The following is a 19575-nucleotide window of genomic DNA, read 5'->3' on the forward strand; positions in this document are numbered from 1 at the left end:
TGGTTCCAAATACAGCATAAATGTTTGGTCAGGGTTCATGGCAACAAGGGTGACCTTTCAAAAAACCAGAACGAGCAGCGTAACATATCATTCGATCTAAAACAGCATCCCAAGGTCCACATCTATCAATTCCGCCAGTCTGAGCTTGATCGAGTCCTCTGTAAGTTTCTCGAATTCGTCCTCGCTCAGCCCGAGAAGGTCAGAGATTTTGTAGACGATTTCAATATACTGCAAGAATCCCTTGTTGTCGCCTTCGGTGACTGGGGCATTTTGCGGAGGAAAGAAACACTCGAAAGGTCCTAACTGGTTGGCTGTGTACTTCGGGTCCGTTGCATATGACTTGATATCGGCGCCCAAGGCAGCATCCCAGCTAGGGTCAAACAACGAAGCACCCCATGAAACGGTGGGTGTCGAGCTCCAGGCACCTAGAGACTGGGTGTACCGATCGAAACGAGCCATTTCAAACACATACTTCGTGCCCTTGACCAGCAACTGGATTGCGGATTTCTCGGTATAGCCGGACAGTGGTGCGACTGGGGCACACATTACTTTTTTCTGAGGCTTGGTAGCCATGCCGTGCATTTTCGGGCGGTTATTAAACCTGATGGAGTGGAGAAAATTCACTAACTTTTCATTTGTCTGATCATTGTGCAGCGGCTCGAAGATTTCAATGTCCCCTTGCCAGTCCGAGCTGGAAGAATGTGAGTATTGAAAGGATCCAAATGGGGGGGGTGTTGCTTTAGGGCATACCGTAAAAAATTCATAACACCAACTTGCAGAGGCAATCGGCGCATTTGTCCATTGTCTTCATCATGGACGTTGAACCATCGATGGCAACCCTTTTCAATTTCGGTGCTACGTCGTCTGAAATCTACCTCCAGGCAAAATAGGGAATTGGTGACTCCCGAGAACTCAAACCTTGCTGCATAGGTCGGCATGATGTCCTTGATCTCTGAAAGGGTGTATGAAGTATTCACGGGTTGGAAAAGAGAGGTAGCGCTCATGCATCGAGAAATCAGCTCTTCGCCGCTGATTTTCAATCTAAAAGTTGCCAAGGTCTTGATTAGAATGATAGCTCTGAAGATGGTAACTCACGATCACTTACCCCGGTACTAAACGTCCTCTAGCTCGGTCAAGAAGAATCATATCACGAAATTCGTCAAGGCCGAACGCCTTTTGGCCACCGCCAGGCTCTCGATACCTATCCATAACAAAAGACCCAAAGTGAACACGCATCCGCAGATGACCGGCAAAAAGGTCGGCTTTCGAGAACGCGTTCCGGAAACTGCTTAGCAGGAGCTCGTTGTTCTTCTTCCGAATTACATCGATGTCAACACACTGTGGCTGAGGTGATTCGTGGAGAAGGTGTTGCTGACTTATTTGAAGTAATGGCAGCGCCAACCTACCACTCTTCACCAAAACCACTTTTTCTCGCATAGTGTCTATTGAAGGTGGCTCGAGTATGTAGGCTTTTATACGGGTGTCAAGTTTCGCCACAGTTGATTTCCACAAATCCTGAAGGCGAGCAAGGATCTGCTCCATGTCAGTGTCCACTGTTGCAGAAATGCAAATCTTGTCTGCAGAGGCCTCTTCCATGTAAATGTGCACTTGGAACTCCTCTCTAATGGAGTCAAGTTTCTCCAGGTAGTTCCCAAGACCTTCCTGAATTGTCGGGCCATCATTGGGCCAATTAAACACCGTCTTGTTATGCAGTTAGTTGAATATTGTGAACCCAAAACAGAGGTCTCTCGTCATCAATAGGGCTATTACTCACCGGAGATTCAGGAGAATCTGTGGCAGGTTGTTCGCGCAGCGAAGCCAGATGGGTCTTGATCGCCCGTTCTAAGAGGATCTTTTCGAGGTCCTCAACATACTCAGGATGGATCTTGCTCCATCGTCGCCGGCCATCAACTCGACAGAAAATTTGTTCAATCATCTTCGAGATGATTGCTTTCGCTTGAGCGACTTGTGCAGCAGTTCCCCAGATAAGCAGAACCTTTGAACATATGATTAGCCTTTGGAATAACATATACTGAAATTCAATACTCACTCGACCACCGCTGAAGCCCGGCACGATGTGGGTGTCTGTCGCCTGGGCGATGCGCTCGAGAACCCTTCCTCGCTCCTTACCGTCAGCTAGGGATTTGACTAATGCATTTGAGGTGGCGTCATTTCGATGACTATTTCAGCTTATAAGTCAAATGGCCTTGGAGTGTGTGCGATTGACTTTCTTACATGAATCTGGTGTTGACTGCCTCCTCGGGCAGACGAACAACGGCTATTTCAATATTAACGAGATTTCCCTAAACGAGTAGTCAGGAATAATACCATCTGCTGCTTGACCTTGTCGCCATCGTCGCTTGGCTGGATTGTCCTGGGGATCATCTGTCTCTGGCGCAGCTCGCTGCTCAATCATCCGCTGTTTCCCACTGATGACAGACTGCCTCGTGGGGAAAGGGAGCCGAGAAGGAAGTGGAAAAGGGGCATTGTCGTGAGTGGCATTCTCATTTGGCAAGGGTGGTGATGGCGGTGGTGTTGTTGAGATCAGGTCTGGAGTGGTCGCCGCCTCATCCGAAATGGTGGAAAGGGGCCGTTTGCTATCAATCCGGCCATATGCCGGTAGGTTCCAGTCTATAGATGAAACGTCAATTGTTGTCAAACCTGTGGACTAGAATGAGTGATCTTGATGTATTACCTAGAGCTGCGGTTTTTTCCCACCTAATATCTGGGTCAGCATAAAAGCTAGCTTCAGGTCTAGATTGCACTTACTCCATGGTAGACAGGTTCTTGATGAGTGGGCGTGAGTGCTGGTTTGTTTCCAGGCTGAGAATCGAAAAGAAGTGACTTTGGAAGAGACGTAACCTTTGAAGACGATACGGCAATATTCCAATAAGAAGGCAGAGTTTGAAGAGATGGATGGAAGAGTGAAGTTTTCACTTTTACTACACTTCAATTTGATATTTAATCTGTCTATTGTGCATAAAACCTCCGTCAATCCTTGCCCTTTGACCAGATACTGGCTTTTCTGTTCTCTCACTTCTCAAATGACAAGCACAATCTGTCTACGAAAACATTTATCCAATTTCTAAAAGATCAAGCAGCACTTGTAAAATGCAGAAAATCAGTGCCCCGTTTGCTGGCTCTCCAGCCTTTACTCGATACTTGACAGAGGGCCAGGCTGGTCGTCTACGACTTCCAGTGTACGAGATTGTAAGTGAGAATGATTATATCGAAATTGAGATCTCCAACGTTGAACACTGATTCGATGTAATAGAACACCGAAGGGGAGGTTGAAGTTATGACCGGAGAAGTGTTCTGTCGAGTTCCTGGCTGTACGAAGCGCACAGTGAGTTCAATCAAATGTCATACTATGCTTGATTACTGACTTGTATAGATCGTCATATCGCCTACCAGTGCCGTTCGGAAACATTTAATCTTGGCTCACGGTCTTAAGTGCCAGGCTGGGCCTCCTGGAAAGCCCAGCCAAGAGACGAAGGATGTGCTCATGGAGTGGTGTGCAGAAATTGAATCGGTGGATGAAAATCATGGACGCGAGGAATGTCAGGAGCAGAAGGAATAGGGGATAGAGAAGCTTTAAATAGGCAAATCTAACTAGTTAGTATTATGCCATATGGTTTTCCCTATTGATGTGATGTATATTGTCGCTTTTTGATTGGCTAGCGATTCTAGGGTTGACGCTAAACCTGATGAGGATGAAAGTGGACAACGCGTCTCCGCTTCAACGCGAATCCCGAAGTCCTTTTAGCCATTCATGAGAATTGATCCTCTAGGCCAATTATCACAATGGCTGTCAACTTGGATTCTTCGAGTGATGCTGAACCGCAGCAGCCTCGCCGCAATGCTCGCCAACGTGCCCAACAATGGATTGCCAAGGGTGGCCTAGTCCGCGAAGACTCAGACGACGAATTGGGCGACGAGGACCACCCATGGGACTGGGTATATGCCGACAATGAAACTGAAACAGAGGAGAACAACACTGCAAGCCCGGAAAAATCCAACCGACGACGATCGTCCCGCCCGGCCAGGAAGAAGCGCGCGATTGTCGCAGCTCGCATGGGATCATTCGAATGCAGGATCGGCGACATCGTGCTATTGAAGTCACCGGAGGCTGGCAAGGACTGGGTGGGAATATTAATGGAGTTCCTGGAGGAGGAGGATGAAGATGGAGAGGATGAGAAGATTAAATCGGCCAGCATTATGTGGTTCGCTTCTCCCGACGAGTTTCTCTCGACAAGGAACAAGCGCAGAGCTGATGCGTTGCCCAATGAGCAATACCTGACTCAAGACTTCAACACAAACCCCCTCTACTCCATTAGTGGCAAGGCCACAGTTATGTCGAAAGACGCTTTCTTTGCGAAATACCCCAACGGGGAACCTCCCAAGGACAAAGCTCAGCTGGCTGAGTACAACAAGTGCATTGTCTGCCGCAGAGGTGTGAATCAGCTCCAAGGGCGATATACAGAAGAATTCATCTGGGAGGATGTATACCGAGATGGTGATATTCACGGCCTTATCGCAATGATTAAGGATGGACTCAAAGCAGCCAGAAAACGCAAGGCCACTGACTCTGACGTGAGTGACACTTTCAAAACCGAGCAACATCGTGTAACTTTGCTGACCATTATTTCCTTCCCTTAGTGTGTCGAAACCAAGGACGAGAGCGCAGCACCAGCAACCCCGAGAAAAAAGCAACGAGTGGCCTCAAATGCGACACCCAAGTCCCAGCGGAAGAAGTCATTGACTACACCAACACATAAGAGAATCGTGATCAAAAAGCCTCTTGAATTTACACCGCTGGGTACCCGTGTCCTCTCGAAAGATCACTTTGATTCGCCGTATCGCCAAGCCCGTACACTGTTGCATGTGTCCACCGTTCCGGAATCCCTGCCATGCCGGAAGAATGAATTCAATGAAGTCTACAATCATCTTAGTGCAGCCATTATGGAGGGTACAGGGGCTTGTATCTATATCTCAGGTACCCCAGGTACTGGCAAAACGGCCACCGTCCGAGAAGTAGTGGCTCAATTGAACGCGGCTGTGGAAGCTGAGGAGATGGACGATTTCATTTTCTGCGAAATCAACGGCATGAAAATCACAGACCCGCACCAAGCATACTCAATGCTCTGGAAAGAATTGAAAGGAGACCGAGTATCGCCTTCTCATGCATTAGATCTGCTCGAACAGGAGTTCTCCCACCCTTCACCTCGCCGGGTATCCTGCGTCGTGCTCATGGACGAGTTGGACCAGCTGGTCACCAAAAACCAGTCTGTCATGTACAACTTTTTCAATTGGCCTGCTCTCCGCCACTCGCGGCTTATTGTTCTGGCCGTGGCCAACACCATGGATCTTCCTGAACGAACACTTAGCAACAAGATTTCCAGTCGTCTCGGTCTTACCCGTATCACATTCCCAGGATACAAACATACCGATCTGATGGAGATTATCGGCACACGACTAGCAAATGTACCAGGCAACATCGTTGAGCCAGATGCTGTCCAATTCGCCAGTCGAAAAGTTGCTGCCGTCAGCGGTGATGCTCGTCGCGCACTAGATATCTGTCGCCGTGCGGTCGAAATCGCCGAACAAGAAGCTGAAGAAGCCGCTGCTGCGGACTCCATTATTCCAGAAGAGGACGAAGATGTACCTCCCACACCCAGCAAGACCCCTGCCCGTAACAAATCGCTCGCCGCAGAATCAGCCAACTCTCTTGCGCTGAAGCCAAAGCCTGGCAAGGGAAAACCAGGCCGTGTCACAATTGCTACCATTAAGCAAGCTATCCAAGAAGCTACATCCACCCCACTTCAGCAATCCCTCCGCTGCCTCCCACTCTCAGGCAAGCTTTTCCTAGCAGCACTTCTCGCCCGCGTCCACCGCACCGGCATCACGGAATCAACATTCGGCGATGTCCTCGACGAAGCACGCCGCATCGCCGACGCAGCTGTCGCAGTCGCCGGTGCTGCCGGTGCGGTAGTGAAGGAATTCCTGCTTGGTGGCGGGTCTACTGCTCGAGTGCGTGCCCTAGGTTTTGCAGCTATGGAGCTGATGAATTCGGGCGTCGTGGCCTTGGAACAGGGTACCGGGTCGAAGAATTTGCTAGGTGGTTCCACGATCCCAACACGTGGTGACCGGACAAGTAAGATCAGGCTTCGGGTCGCGGCGGAGGATGTGCGATCTGCGTTCCGAGAGGATATCGAGGCTAAGAGCTTTGGATTAGGAATTGACCTGTAGGGCGGATCAAGACATGTTATGACATCTGTTGTTTGAGGCCCTTTTTTGTACCACTACGTTTTACCTACATGCATTGCATATGATACCCATTGCACAAACACATTTACTCCTTGAGTACGAACTTGTAGGCTCATTGAAGGTATCTTTGGTGTTGGGGCCTGGTCGGGTCAGACTGGGCACCTAAGAGCAGAATCATCTGGTCCATGCTAGCGTGAGAATTTTCGGAAGGTTTATCTTCTCAACATCCAGGGCTACATACGAATTCCTAGTTTAATCCAAGTATTGTGAAAGTGATTGTACAAAAATTCAATTCTTTTACACTACATGAGACCTTTTCCCAGAAGATAAAAATTCTTGACACCCAGGAAATCCTCAGGAAATCATGAAACCACGCTTAACTCCACAGTGCCGTAAACAGAAAACCAAGCATAAGGGTATTAATGACAAAGAACCGACTAGGGTCTAATACCGCTGTCTGCCTAGGGTAGGGGCCCAGGTAACAGGGTGAGACTCGGGTGTAGCCTCCTCATCAGGCTTCCAGATCTTAATAGTCTTATCAGCCTCACCAGTGATGAGACGCAAGCCTGTACGATCAAAGGTAGAGGCCATGATACCCGCCTCGGCTTCCAACGAACCGGGCTGCGCAGTAGTCTCAATTTCTTGGAAACGATGACCAGTCTTCCAATCCCAGAAGGACATGGAACCATTGTCACCTCCCGAAAACATGACGTTCTCGTTGTTGACGGCGAGAGAGTTGATGACGGCGTTCTGTCCTTCAAAGTTCTGCATAAAGGCACCCTCGGGGCACTTCCACTGCTTGATGCTGCCGGTACTGGCACTGGCGAAAGTAAACTCGGTCGGGTGGGTAGCAAGTGCACGAACACCCTTCTTGTGGTGTGTCAAGACTCCCATCGATTTACCAGCAGCCAGATCCCACAGCCGAACTGTAGCATCGAGCGAACCAGAGATGACCTGGGGATCGGCTTCTTGACACTTGATATCGGCAACCGTGCCCTTGTGGCCAGCAAGAACGTGAACATTGCTCCTCGTACGCATATCCCAGACTCGGCACACACCGTCACGACCACCAGTAACTAGCAAGTCAAGACGAGGGTGCAGGGCTAGCGTGTAGACACCACTCAGATGGCCGTGGTAGTGACGAATAACCTTATTGGTTTCCAAATCCCAGCACTTGACCATCTTATCCTCACCACACGAGAAAAGGTACGGATGCCGCGGCGAAACCGCCAATCCACGAACAGTAGAAATGTGACCGGTCAGTGTGAGACGTAGGGACCCAGTCGCCAAATCCCAAATTTTGATTGTCCGATCTCCAGCACCACTAGCAAACCACTGGTTATTTGGTTCAACAGCGAGAGCGCGCACCCAACCCAAGTGGCCCGAGATCACACGCATCAGCTTCCACGGCGCATGCCAGTCTGGTCGCTGTTGCTTTGTCGCTGACGGTCTCTGGATCAGACTCTTAGGCTGATCCTCACCACCTGCTACACCCGCGCCGATACCCGGTGTCCTCTTCACAAGCGACATTGACGCACCGCTTCCATCACCGGATTGCTGTGCTTGCGGTTGAATCCTGGGTCGTTTGGAGCGTCCTGCGGCGGCCTTGGCTTGGATTTCAGCCAGGGCGTGTGGCAATTCTTTCACATCATTGTATTCTACTCTCCGCCGGTAGGACATGCCGATCGAATCATCTGTCAATGTCGTTGGTGTGACCATCAAGTAATCTCCACCGAAAAGATCGGCGGTGCGCTTAGCGGAGATGCGGACGGCCTCTTCGGCGGTATGGGGGGTGAATGAATCCATAGTTGCTAGGGATCAGGTAGTAAGAGCAGAGGGAAGGGTGGCGCGTAGAAGGAGGTCAGGAGGCGTGAAGAGATTCGACTCTTCAAGGCTTCGGGGCCTGTGGTAAGGTGTGCGCGCAAAGAAAACCCTGCGCCAGGGTGGGGAATCAATGTATGATACGCGAAAAGTTCAACACATCGAGTTGATATAAGTCGTGAACGGGGGTCAAAAATGGGAATCCGTGGTGATTGTCGAGGAGATTCGATGGAGAAGTGAAGCTCGTGAATCTCTGCGGGCGGAAGGTATTGATGCCTGAGGCGGTAACCGGGAGTCAATCTACTTATCGCAGCTCTTATCAATCATTGCCACTTCCCTAGTCCAACGCCATGAATCCCTCTCAGAACACAAAGTTTCCTCTGCACGAGGCTGCCCGGGAGGGTAGGAGTATGTTGGGACTTGAGACTTTTGGTCGAGAACTTACTAACTGCTGGAACAGCTCAAGTCGTTGAATCTCTTCTTAGCGTAGGTGAAAGCTTTGGCTTACAGCTGCCCCGCAAAACCCGTCTACCGATAGATGTCGAGGAATATACTCATTAATGAACTAGACAAACCCGAAATCTGCATTTACTAAAGATGATGATGATCGTCTTGCTATCCATTGGGCTGTCGCCAACAACCGACTGGCTATCGTCGAGCTCCTGGTAGCTGTCAAGAATTTTGACCCCGATGTTGAAGTATGTACCACCTGCCAAATTCCAAGTCGAAGAGTTCCTCTCTCGTCCAGACTGAGCTTACAAAATGCAAATAGGATGGATCTGGTTGGACTTCGCTCATGATCGCAGCCAGTCTCAAGGATTCCGCGGGTGATGCGATCATTGATCTACTTTTACGCAAAGGAGCCGATGTGAGCATAAAAAGCAATTCCGGACAGGTAGGCCAACACTGGGAAACAACTTGCAAGTGACGAATATTGATAATCATACAGAATGCCCTGCATTTTGCCGCATCCAAGGCTAATATCTCCACTGTCCGAACTTTGATCGCCAATAAGTGCAGTGCTCGAGTGAAGGATATCCGCGGGCAGCTACCATTGCATCGAGCAGCTGCAGTTGGCTCAGTTCCAATTATTAAAACTCTTCTAGAAGAAGGGAAGAGCCCCGTCAACGCGACGGACGGCGATGGATTTACGGCATTGCACCATGCCGTCTCCGAGGGACATGGTGATGCAGCAATCCTGCTTTTGAAATCCGGTGCAGAGGCAGATAAGAGAGATAATGAGGGTCGACTGGCTGTTGACCTGATTCCAGATGACAAGGTAAGTCACCAGTCCTGGCTTCAAGGGGGGTTAGTCCGATCGTTCGGCATCTGACTCCTTTCTAGGTCAAACAATACATTCTGCAAACTGCGGAGCGGGAAGGGATTGAGCTCCCTTGATGAATTATGTACATTATTGCTAGTAGTATGCGAGCACAAACTGAATTGAATCATGCACGCCTCGGTGGATGACCAGGCTGGTCTAGTTCCCCGCACTTCTAACCGTTCTGCCGAGGATGTTCAAGATCCTCGGATATACACCTCCTTACTTTTGTTGAGAATGCCTACGCTGGTACAATGGTGCAGGTCACACATGCATAGCACATAGTGTATATTAAATCCCCTTTATTGATATGACATTGATGCTCGGAAATTTGGCTAAATTCGCCTTGATTTTTATGAAAACATTGTCAAGGCCTACCGGTCATCTACTTTGAACTTTGGAAAACTTGGAGAAAGTTTGATCATCTATTCAATGTTAGCTCCACTGATCGTCTGCGGGGTGATGTCTGGTTGCGGAATTAAACCTTGCTTGGAGGGATTTCGGTCAAAGTAGATCACTACATTATATCTGAGTTCTCAAAGAGGGGAAGCCCAGATTCTCTTGTTTCATCGCCCGATATTCGTCTCAAACAACTCATCTCAATATCTATTGCACAATCAATATGTCTACACTATCTAGCACCTGTCTGCCCGTGGGAAACAAGGACTTCACGCAAGCGACAGTAGTTATAATTGGAGCGGGGATATCTGGCAAGCAGCCCCAGGTTCTTCAATTTCCATATCACCTTGTAGGAGCTAATTTTATACAAAGGAATGTGCATGGCCATTGACCTTATCAAACGGAATGATTGCCGCAACTTCGTTATCCTCGAGAAGGGTAGCAGTGTCGGAGGCACATGGAATGATAACAAATATCCTGGTTGTTGCTGTGACGGTAAATTGCAGATTCTACATATATTGATGACCATATCACAAGAATGCTAATCAGGTCTAGTATGGAGTACTTTATACAGCTACTCCTTTGAGCAGAATCCAAAATGGACGAGAGAATATCCTGGACAGGAGGAACTCCATGTAAGAACCCGAGTGAAGAATTATCATGCTATGTAGGAGAGTTTCAAGCTGACACAAAGCAATCGTCGATAGGCCTATCTTGTCGGTGTTGCTGAGAAGTATAGTCTCTATAAACACATCCGATTCAATTCGACCGTTAAAGAAGCAAGATGGAATGACACCGAGTCCAAGTGGGAAACCAGTGTCAAAATGACAGGCCAAAAAGATAGCGAGTTCTCTGACTCCTACATTATCAACTCTGACTTCCTGATCTCGGCGGTCGGTCAGCTTAATGCACCACAAGAGCCCAATATCCCGGGGTTAAAAGATTTTCAAGGGAAGATGATGCATAGCGCTCGGTGGGACTGGACCTACGATCTGAAGAACAAACGAATTGCAATTATTGGCAATGGCATGCAAGATCTTTACTTCCATCAGCCGTGACAGAAGCTAACAGGGATTCAAGGTGCAACGGCGGCCCAAATCATCCCCGAAATTGCCCCACAGGCATCACACCTCACCGTCTTTCAGCGTACTCCGAACTGGGTCGTTCCTCGGGGTGATGCACCCGTATCTGCCCTCCAGCAAGCTTTATTGACCTACATACCCCCACTCCGTTGGCGTAAGCGCGCTCTACAGATGGACTATCGCGAAAGCTTTCACGACGCCGTCTTTGATAAGGACTCATCATTCGCCCAAATGATGCGTGATTGGAGTGGCGGTATGCTCAAAGATCAATTGGCCGGTAAACCAGAACTTTGGGACAAATTGACACCTAACTATGCGCCTGGCTGCAAGAGAGTGATCATATCCGATGACTACTATCCCGCTCTTGCGCGCGACAATGTCAGTCTAGAGACGCGAAAGATCACCCGTATCACAAAAAAGGGCATTGAAGTCGATGACTGCGGCGAGCAAGAATACGATGTCATCCTGCTGGCCACTGGATTCAGGACCGTCGAGTTTATGTATCCAATTCAAATGTATGGTGCAAATGGAAGATCTCTCGAAGATATTTGGAAAGACGGTGCAACGGCCTACAGAGGTGTGACTGTCGAGGACTTGCCAAACTTTGGCATGTTTTATGGTCCCAATACCAATCTTGGTTCGTAAAACCCACTCTCACCCCTGTCATGTTTCTTTACCTGAAATTTCTAATCATCAACAGGGCACAATTCCATCATCCTTATGATCGAGGCTCAATCAAGATACCTGAATAGCCTGGTTGGGGAGGTCATGCGAGTTAAACAACAAGGACGAAAGCTATCGCTCAAGCCAACTCCTGAGGCCGTAAAAGACTTCAATGATAGAATTCAGGAAGTGTTGCGGAATAGTAGCTTTGCAGACCCGAACTGCAACAGCTGGTATAAAAGAGCGGACGGAGTCATTACCAACAACTGGTCCGGAACGGTCGTTGAATATCAGGAGGAACTGTCACAGGTTCAATGGCAGGACTATATTGCTGGTGGGTCTGGAAAAAGTCTCATCGCCAAAAAGCGGCCCACATACCTGGGGCGAGTAAAGGAGGAGTCATTTTTCTCCAGCACGTCGCTTCTTCTTGGTACTGTTGGTACTCTTGTCATTGTTGGAGGATACTTCGCAGCCCGCCCTAATCTTTTGAGGTCTCGTTAATCAGGCTTTTCTCTGTGAATCATTCGACAAAGTTAATAAGTATATCCAGAACATAGTTATCCGAATTGACGGCTATACTAAGATATCTCGAACCCTTGAGCTATTCAATCAGCAGCTATGACTTTAAATCAGTAATTTAGATCCTATATTTCTAAGCATTATTATTGTTCTTATAGTAAGGCTAAGTATATTCTTCCGCAATATATGCCCATATACGGTCAATGTTCAGACATCGGAATGCTAAATGATTAGTACGATTGAAGATTGTGGTTATTTCTCCCAGTGCTGACGTATGGGCTTAGCATGTCCTTCACAGTTGGTGATAGAAGTTGATATTGTTACTCTCCTACCATCTTCCTTTCATCTCTCTTACACCAGCATCGAAACATTCCCCTTCTCCTCTTCCTTCCTACACCCAACACATTCTCTCTTGTTCTTCGTTGATACCTTTCAACTGTCCATACCATTTCGTCTCACCCACTTGAGCTGACAATTATCACTGGTTGGATTCCGCATCCTTCGATTCCTTCATTCATCAAGCCTTGTCCCACACTATCGAGCATTCTTTCATCCGGTTTAAAGTCGATTCCAGAGGATCAGACTTCATCATGTCAAACCCCGAAACGCAAGCACGAATTAGTGATCCCATGACCGAGTAAGTCTTTTTTTCTTATTACCCTAAATGCAACAGTTCACCTTCATAAGCAGCGAGGGGCCCAATAAGCCTTCACAGCCATCAGACCATCACAATGAAGAATTGAAGGCAGAAGTTTGTGTCATGTGCAACAAAGGCTCAGCTAAGCGATGCATGCAATGTAAGAGCATACATTACTGCTCAAAGGCCTGCCAAAGGGAAGACTGGCGTTTACACAAGCTACTTTGCCAGAAATTTGCGCATCAAAAACCACGGCCATCTCCAGAGCACAGACGCGCCATCTACTTCCCTGTAGAGTCCACAGGCCCGGAGATTGTGTGGCTGCAGACCTGGTTCTAATATGACTATGAACACATTGTCTATCACAACTACCTTGGAAATGATGAGCCACTTCCAGAGAACGTCTCCTTCCAATTCAACCCTTTTCGAAACACGAAGCTTGGCTCGGGATATTGCCCTCGGGTTATTGGGGGCGAAGAAGGCTATTGTATCGACCTTAGTATGCGTGACAACTTCATGAATGATGGATCGGTTGATAATGCTAGCATCTTGATGTTAGCAGCACCAACTCCCTATCCATACAAGGGTCCGATGCTAGCGCTGCGCAGACTTCCGCATGAGCGCTACGGTGATATTACCTTGGCCGATTTTAGACACACAGTTGACTTTTTTCTCACTTATGGTAGCATTCCAATTGACGGATGCGATAGACATGAATTTCAAATTTTTTTCACGCCCCTATTCTGACCGTCGGTCTGAATATGTGCTATTTTGGGGAGGGGGTGGTCCATGATTCCGAGGCATTCAATTCTGCGGATTTTTCCAAAGAGTAAATTATTGCTCTGGACAAAAGCAGCATAATGCTAATTCCGTTTGTATTAGTATGCCTTTGATGCCGTGGAAGTGGTTGAATTGTGAGCTCGCCCATGCTGTGTCTGTGGGGAATATGTATGTTGATGGGCACGATCTCAGTGCGCGGGAGGATGAAACGATATGTCTTTTTGCTATGCACAGCTTGAAACCCAAATTTAAGGCTGCCTTGTGGTATGTCTGTGGATTGATAGCTTATCAATGACATTATCAATCGATATCACTATCTTCGTCCGGGGAGTCAACTTCAGTAGAATCGAGGGGATCAAAAACTACAGTCAGGGGATAAAGAAAATGCCCATAACCAAGATCATCCATCCTCTCACCAATTGTTAGCTATGATCACATTTGCTCAAACTTCCCGCTGTTTCCCCGTTTCATAACTAGAGAATCTAGCCCCTTCATATATTTTTCCCATAATCCCCCAGCGCCCAGTTGAAGCACCCGCTTGAACCGAGAATAGTGGCGAGCGGGCTCATCTTGTTGTTCTGTCTCAGTCTTTACCTGCGAATCAGAACCCCAAACTTTCCACAGACCGATGTTCCTTCCTTTTTGCCATGGTGGCTGGCCATGCACAAATTGAAGCCAGGCGGTTTGAAGATCACTCCCCATGGCACGTTCCACCTCGGTTAGGGCAGTATCAAGGTCCCTGAATAAATAAATCACATCGAAGCCGTGGTATGATTTTCCTTCCAGGGCATTGTGGATACGAGAGCGTTGATCAAAATGATATTTGAAGAGTGCGCCCTCTTCCCGCAGACGTTGATTCACAATTCCGGCCTCATAATTTTGGATTTTGAATACAGTATCCGCAGCCATGGTGCATACGCTATCCAGGAGTACGTTCTGCGTCAGGTCTGACGTGATTCCGTATTCATTGAAGACGGCGTTGAGAAAATTCTCGTCTTGAACTTCCTGCATGAGCGTACTTCGAACGGTGTCATATGTGTCCTTCATCAGGTTCAGGATGAAGATAACTCCCTCATCATGAACATCGCCAAATATGAAAGACTTCACCCAGCTCGGTGCTGCAGTCATTTCCTGGGGTTTGTGTGCATAGAACCACCATGGATTGCCAGTGCCGGCCGGCACACCCTGAATGATGGGATCTGCATCAGCCAGCACCTGCTGGTCAACCTGCCGCAGCCGATCCAATGCATCTGTAACATGCGAATCAATACAAAAATAGCGACACGTGCTGTCAAAGAGGTTCTCATGGTCCTCCAGAGAAAGTGCTCGCAAGGTTGTCCCAAAACCAGACATACACACTGCACGATGGAATTTCATCGGATGGCTCGACGCCATATGGTGGCCGATACAGACGCCCCCAGCCGACTGTCCCACAACTGTAACATTGTTGGGGTCCCCTCCAAAGTTTGAGATATACTTCTGTACCCAGTCCAACGCAACCTTCTGATCTGTGAACCCAAAATTCCCGTTGCCTGCGAACCCGTCTCGCTTTAGCTCTTCTGCTATCTTCGCGCTGGCCAGGAATCCGCCCAGTCCGAGTCTGTAGTTGATACTAACAGCAAGTATGGGGAGACCAACGGCTTTGCTATGCGAAACAAGGTTCACGGTGTCATATATGCCGTAGTTCGCGCTTCCAAATAACAAGGATCCACCGTGAATCCACACGAAGACAGGAAGCTTCTTTTCAATGCCGGTGAAGGATTTCTGAGCCGTGGCGATGTTCAAGATGAGCGCAGTCTTTTCGTCGCTTAAAGGAGTTCTTGTAAATGTTGGATTGGGCGGGACTGGGATGAATGGATTTGTCGGGCTGGAATCACTCCCCGAGAGCCGAGGACGCGGGCAGTTATTGCTTAAATTCATATAGTCAGCCATTGTTGTGAAGCTTCATTACCAGACAGATGACATACCCCAGCTGAGTTCCATCGTGATATCTGTCCGGCCAGAAAGTCTTCAACTCGGAACGAGTCCAGCGTTTTGGGAGATCGGCGTATGGGATGCCGCATTACTGCTCAACTCCATCGATGTATTGCCAGCCATCGACCTGACCGAGAGCTTGAACTTCCAATGAGCAATTCTTTTCAGGTGCTTGAAAAGTCATACTGTGTGCCAGATGGATCTCATTTGGGTAAGAAAATATGATCAGCCGAGGCGACATTTCGATCAATATGATTGTGGTAGGTTGCTCTTTCCCAGTCAGCTCGTTGAGCTATATGGGTTTTAAAATCCGCACAAGACACCCTGAATGAATGGCATTGAATCCCAAGTCACTAAGCTTCCTAAGTCTAACAACATTTGTGGGAGATCTGGGGCAGCCAAGACGGATCGGAGGATAAGAGAAACATCCAAGACCCGAAATTGAAGACCGGGGAATATATGGTTTTATGCTTTCCCTCCCCCTCTAGCCTCATCAAGAGGCACAAAGATGGACAGAAGAAACTTGGGCAATCAACATTTGAAACCTCATGACCTACCGATCGGTGGTAAATCAGTGAGTCCAGATAGAGCTTCACCCAACAGAAGGTCGCGCAAGGCATTTTATAGATAGAGAAAGTACATCAGACTCAGAATTGACAATTTTGAAGACATAGAGTGCACATGTGTCCGCCTACAGTGCTGTTTTTGAATGTATTAGGCAGTAAAATTATTGATTAAATTCAATGCTGGGTTGTGGCTATGCTTCATGTACTGCAGAAACACCTGCACCTGAAAATGTGATGATAGAACTCTCGTAACAATGATAGGCTAAATATGTATCAATGAACCCGCTCCTGTTATGCCAATGCTATATCGCGAGATAGAAACCAAACACCGGCGAAGATGCATACATTTAACTTGATGAGCTCGCAACCTACAATAAGTCCATATCATCATCGTCCCAGCCCAGCTGGTCATAGATCGATTTGGATTGTGGCTTGTCCGGTGTCACAGGAATGACGCCAGCTCCTTTGACTGGGGTACTGATGACAACTGGCGAAGACGGCACACAGAGATTGTTGGCGATCATTGCCGGCAGATTAGGAACGGCCGGAATAGAGCTAGGATCAGGCATGGTTTCTAGACCACGCTGCTTTGGTGGTGTCTCTGTGATTATTAAGGAGCGGGCGCCTTCGAAAGCCCGGTTGAGCGGCCGGGATGATTCCGGTGTTGATGTTGCGACGATATGCTTACGCCGGGATGAAACTGGGGTTGAAGGCGCTATCGGTTCGCTAGGGTTTGTACGAGACTCGGGAAGCTGGGGTACTCGGAAAAGATCGGTCACTTTGCTTGCAGATGAAGATACACGGCCGGGATCAGTGCTGCGGGGTTTGGTATCAAACAACAGCCGGTTTGGAGGGCGGGTAGGGGTTTCTTGGATAGACCCGAGCTCTGTCGGTTGTTGCTGCCGGCGCCCACTCTGGACTGTATCTGCAGCGCGACGAGACTTGAATGGGTTTGAATCGGGCCCAGAGAATGAAATTGCCCGTCGAGTCGAGGACGGAATCATAACCGGGGATTCTGCTAGGGAATGGTTTTCCATTTCCCCGGCAAATGATTTGGAAGGTTTAAGGCTGCGAGGTAGTGGAGGCATCCCGACAACCGCATCCTTCTTGCGATTGCCACGAGGTGTTGCCATGACCTGCACGCCTTGGCCGTATGGGTTGCGAACAGGGTTCTTGGGCTTCCGGGAGCTACCCCCTCCGCTGGAGGCCCGCTTAGTCGCATCTTCAATAATGTCGTTCGCGACCATCTCTCGGTTTGGTTTTCGCAGAGCGTGAATTGCAGCATCAAGTTCCTTCTTTTGATCGACCAACATTTGAACCTTTCGCAATTTACTCTCGTGCTGACGAGCAACTGCATTAAGATCAACCTCGCGGTTTTCCACACGTTTAACTTGGATTCCACCTCGCACATTCCCTGATAGAACAGTGGGAAGCAAGGGCTCCATAGAATCACGGCTCGTTTCCTGTTTACTTGGTGCTGTGCTAGACCGATGGAGAGATGGGTGTCGGTTTTGAGATGCCGCTGCAGCCTTCTCGTCGGTCAAGACACGCTGTAGCGAGCGGCGAGTATTCTGAGGCGGCGCTTGTCGTTTGACTTCGGCTCCAGGACCAGGACGCTCTCTCTTGTTTGATAATTTCTTGCCCGCTGGTGAAATACCACCGGATACACCAAATTTTCGAGTGATCAACTTGCATTTGCCTGGCAAGCGTGCCGCATAGAACGGAACAATGACCTCGGTGCAAAAGTCACGCACGGCATCACTTTCGACCTTCTTTCCAGACATATGGCCTTCGTTGAAAGCCGATGTTCTTGCCGTGTCGGCCGTTGAAGGTTCTTCGAGGCCAACAGCATGCCAGATGCACAGCCGGTCGAGGTGTAGTTCGAGGAGCACGTTCAAATCCTGAGATTTCTTGGGCCTGGGTTTCTTGAGCGTGTCTTTGTCCCCGTCGATCTCTTTTATGGTCTCTACATCTTTTTTCTCGACGGGAGTCCATTCCAAAGCCATCACTTCCAGAATTAGAAGAATCTGCAATTGCGTTTCACGCAATCGAAGATCAGAAATGTGTTTCCTGGTCTCTGCTTCACGTGAATTCTCTTGAGCGGATGATTCTGCGATGATCCGGTCCTTCCACCACTTGTGAATGAAGTCTTCCTCTTCAGGATACAGACCGTTTTTACTCATCTTCTTCTTTTTGCTCTTCCGCTTTTTAGTACCCCTTTCACCATCAGATACAGCAAGCACTGCCTCCTGAACGGCTGCTGGCAATGCTTCTCGATATTTGAGGTCCATCTTCTTCGCAGCCAAAATAGCCTCACGGTAAAAGTCGACTAGTTGGCTGGGCTTCCGAGTTGGCTCAAGGGTAGACGATTGAAAAGCGGCACGGCAACGTGTCAAGGGGCCCTTTGCAAAGTAGGCCAGAGATGTCTAGGAAAACCGTTAGATACCAAGCTCTGGAGTGAAATTAGCAGAAAACGAACCTTTGAGATATAGAGTGCTTGCAGGTAATGGTCCCTCATGCCATTCAAAAGCTCCTCATGTGACTGCTTCCCATCAATATCATTATTGTCTGTGAAGTCGACATCCATAGCGTCCGTCAGATGCATGCGCTGGGACTCTGACTCCGTAAACGAAGCCTCCATATCGCCATTCACACCCTTTGAGGCAGGAGCAACCGAATTGCCCCGAAACTCAGGTACATCGACAAAAGAAGGTGCAATAGGCCCAGCATCCGCCTCGATATCCTCATACACAAGATCAACATGCAGCGCAGCGAAGTCGTCTCCTAGCCCGAGATCAGAGAGAGGCTCTTCGATCTGAGCAGCCTGCCACCAATTGAGAGCATCCGGAACAGGAAGAGGCTTCTCCTCAACATCAACTTCCATATCCACCACTCGAGAAGACCTCTGCCATCCCTTCACAGCAACAACAACATCACCCTCATGCACCCACCGTGCAAGCCTATTAAGCGAGTAGATGCCTCTCTTTACCCGCTCAATGACGTATAAACCTCCATCTGCAACCAGCCGCACGGCAAGCACGGTAGGCTCTGCACAGGCACATAAATCATTTTCGAGGACGGGAATATCAGCAACGAACAAGCCGCCCGGTTGCGCGTCGGAGTGTGACCATGACGCGTCTTCAAGCCATGAAAGTGGTAATCTGGAGCGTGGTAGGGTGGTAATGCGATCGAAAACGAGTGGTTCATCGGATAGTGAGGCGGCGTGGGCCTGGTAGAGATCAAAGAGCGTGAGCGAGGGATGTTACAGGATTGCAGGGGTCATTCGATCAAACATACTCTAATCACTATAGATGAGCTAGCTAGCTGTCCAGCAGCAGCTTCATGTCCGATCTTGCGCTTTTTGAACAGCGGTTGGGCCGGCTCGGTGAGTTTGTTCAGCGCGGATGCATTGAGCGGATCTAAGATGGTTGGAACCACGCGCGCGGTCATGGTCTCGTCTAGACAATGGTGTTCATTATGGAAATTTCAGGGTTTCAGTAACAGTATGCCAGATAACGAAAAATGGCACGCTGATGCAGTGCAAGT

At 48.7% G+C, this 19575-nt stretch overlaps 8 protein-coding genes across 8 annotated transcripts; 4 read left to right on the forward strand and 4 right to left on the reverse strand.

Moving 5' to 3' along the window:
* Positions 1 to 96: 96 nt before the first annotated feature.
* N7520_000562 (uncharacterized protein) lies at positions 97 to 2774 on the reverse strand (the record flags this gene model as incomplete). Its single annotated transcript, XM_057134497.1, has 9 exons — positions 97 to 691; positions 751 to 1041; positions 1106 to 1701; positions 1775 to 1996; positions 2051 to 2180; positions 2236 to 2278; positions 2329 to 2631; positions 2696 to 2718; positions 2770 to 2774. The coding sequence occupies 9 exons, from the start codon at positions 2772 to 2774 to the stop codon at positions 97 to 99; spliced, it is 2208 nt and encodes a 735-aa protein (XP_057000433.1).
* Positions 2775 to 3111: 337 nt separating this feature from the next.
* Positions 3112 to 3580, forward strand: N7520_000563 (uncharacterized protein; the record flags this gene model as incomplete). The annotated part of the gene is made up of 3 exons (XM_057134498.1): positions 3112 to 3210; positions 3275 to 3346; positions 3395 to 3580. The coding sequence occupies 3 exons, from the start codon at positions 3112 to 3114 to the stop codon at positions 3578 to 3580; spliced, it is 357 nt and encodes a 118-aa protein (XP_057000434.1).
* Positions 3581 to 3804: 224 nt separating this feature from the next.
* N7520_000564 (origin recognition complex subunit 1) lies at positions 3805 to 6249 on the forward strand (the record flags this gene model as incomplete). Its single annotated transcript, XM_057134499.1, has 2 exons — positions 3805 to 4593; positions 4660 to 6249. The coding sequence occupies 2 exons, from the start codon at positions 3805 to 3807 to the stop codon at positions 6247 to 6249; spliced, it is 2379 nt and encodes a 792-aa protein (XP_057000435.1).
* Positions 6250 to 6711: 462 nt separating this feature from the next.
* Positions 6712 to 8073, reverse strand: N7520_000565 (WD40 repeat domain-containing protein; the record flags this gene model as incomplete). The annotated part of the gene is made up of 1 exon (XM_057134500.1): positions 6712 to 8073. The coding sequence occupies one exon, from the start codon at positions 8071 to 8073 to the stop codon at positions 6712 to 6714; it is 1362 nt and encodes a 453-aa protein (XP_057000436.1).
* Positions 8074 to 8438: 365 nt separating this feature from the next.
* Positions 8439 to 9486, forward strand: N7520_000566 (ankyrin repeat domain-containing protein; the record flags this gene model as incomplete). The annotated part of the gene is made up of 6 exons (XM_057134501.1): positions 8439 to 8496; positions 8549 to 8574; positions 8658 to 8786; positions 8861 to 8983; positions 9038 to 9367; positions 9433 to 9486. The coding sequence occupies 6 exons, from the start codon at positions 8439 to 8441 to the stop codon at positions 9484 to 9486; spliced, it is 720 nt and encodes a 239-aa protein (XP_057000437.1).
* A 702-nt stretch (positions 9487 to 10188) lies between these two features.
* On the forward strand, positions 10189 to 12054 carry N7520_000567 (flavin-containing monooxygenase; the record flags this gene model as incomplete). Its single annotated transcript, XM_057134502.1, has 5 exons — positions 10189 to 10303; positions 10364 to 10443; positions 10516 to 10834; positions 10889 to 11527; positions 11591 to 12054. The coding sequence occupies 5 exons, from the start codon at positions 10189 to 10191 to the stop codon at positions 12052 to 12054; spliced, it is 1617 nt and encodes a 538-aa protein (XP_057000438.1).
* Positions 12055 to 13921: 1867 nt separating this feature from the next.
* Positions 13922 to 15421, reverse strand: N7520_000568 (uncharacterized protein; the record flags this gene model as incomplete). The annotated part of the gene is made up of 1 exon (XM_057134503.1): positions 13922 to 15421. One exon carries the CDS (start codon positions 15419 to 15421, stop codon positions 13922 to 13924), a length of 1500 nt encoding a protein of 499 aa, XP_057000439.1.
* A 976-nt stretch (positions 15422 to 16397) lies between these two features.
* Positions 16398 to 19479, reverse strand: N7520_000569 (uncharacterized protein; the record flags this gene model as incomplete). The annotated part of the gene is made up of 3 exons (XM_057134504.1): positions 16398 to 18455; positions 18509 to 19258; positions 19327 to 19479. 3 exons carry the CDS (start codon positions 19477 to 19479, stop codon positions 16398 to 16400), a joined length of 2961 nt encoding a protein of 986 aa, XP_057000440.1.
* Between the last annotated feature and the right edge of the window lie 96 nt (positions 19480 to 19575).

Source organism: Penicillium odoratum, assembly GCF_028828045.1.
Source record: "Penicillium odoratum strain IBT 22623 chromosome Unknown utg000001l_segment0_segment0, whole genome shotgun sequence".
Taxonomy (NCBI): domain Eukaryota; kingdom Fungi; phylum Ascomycota; class Eurotiomycetes; order Eurotiales; family Aspergillaceae; genus Penicillium; species Penicillium odoratum.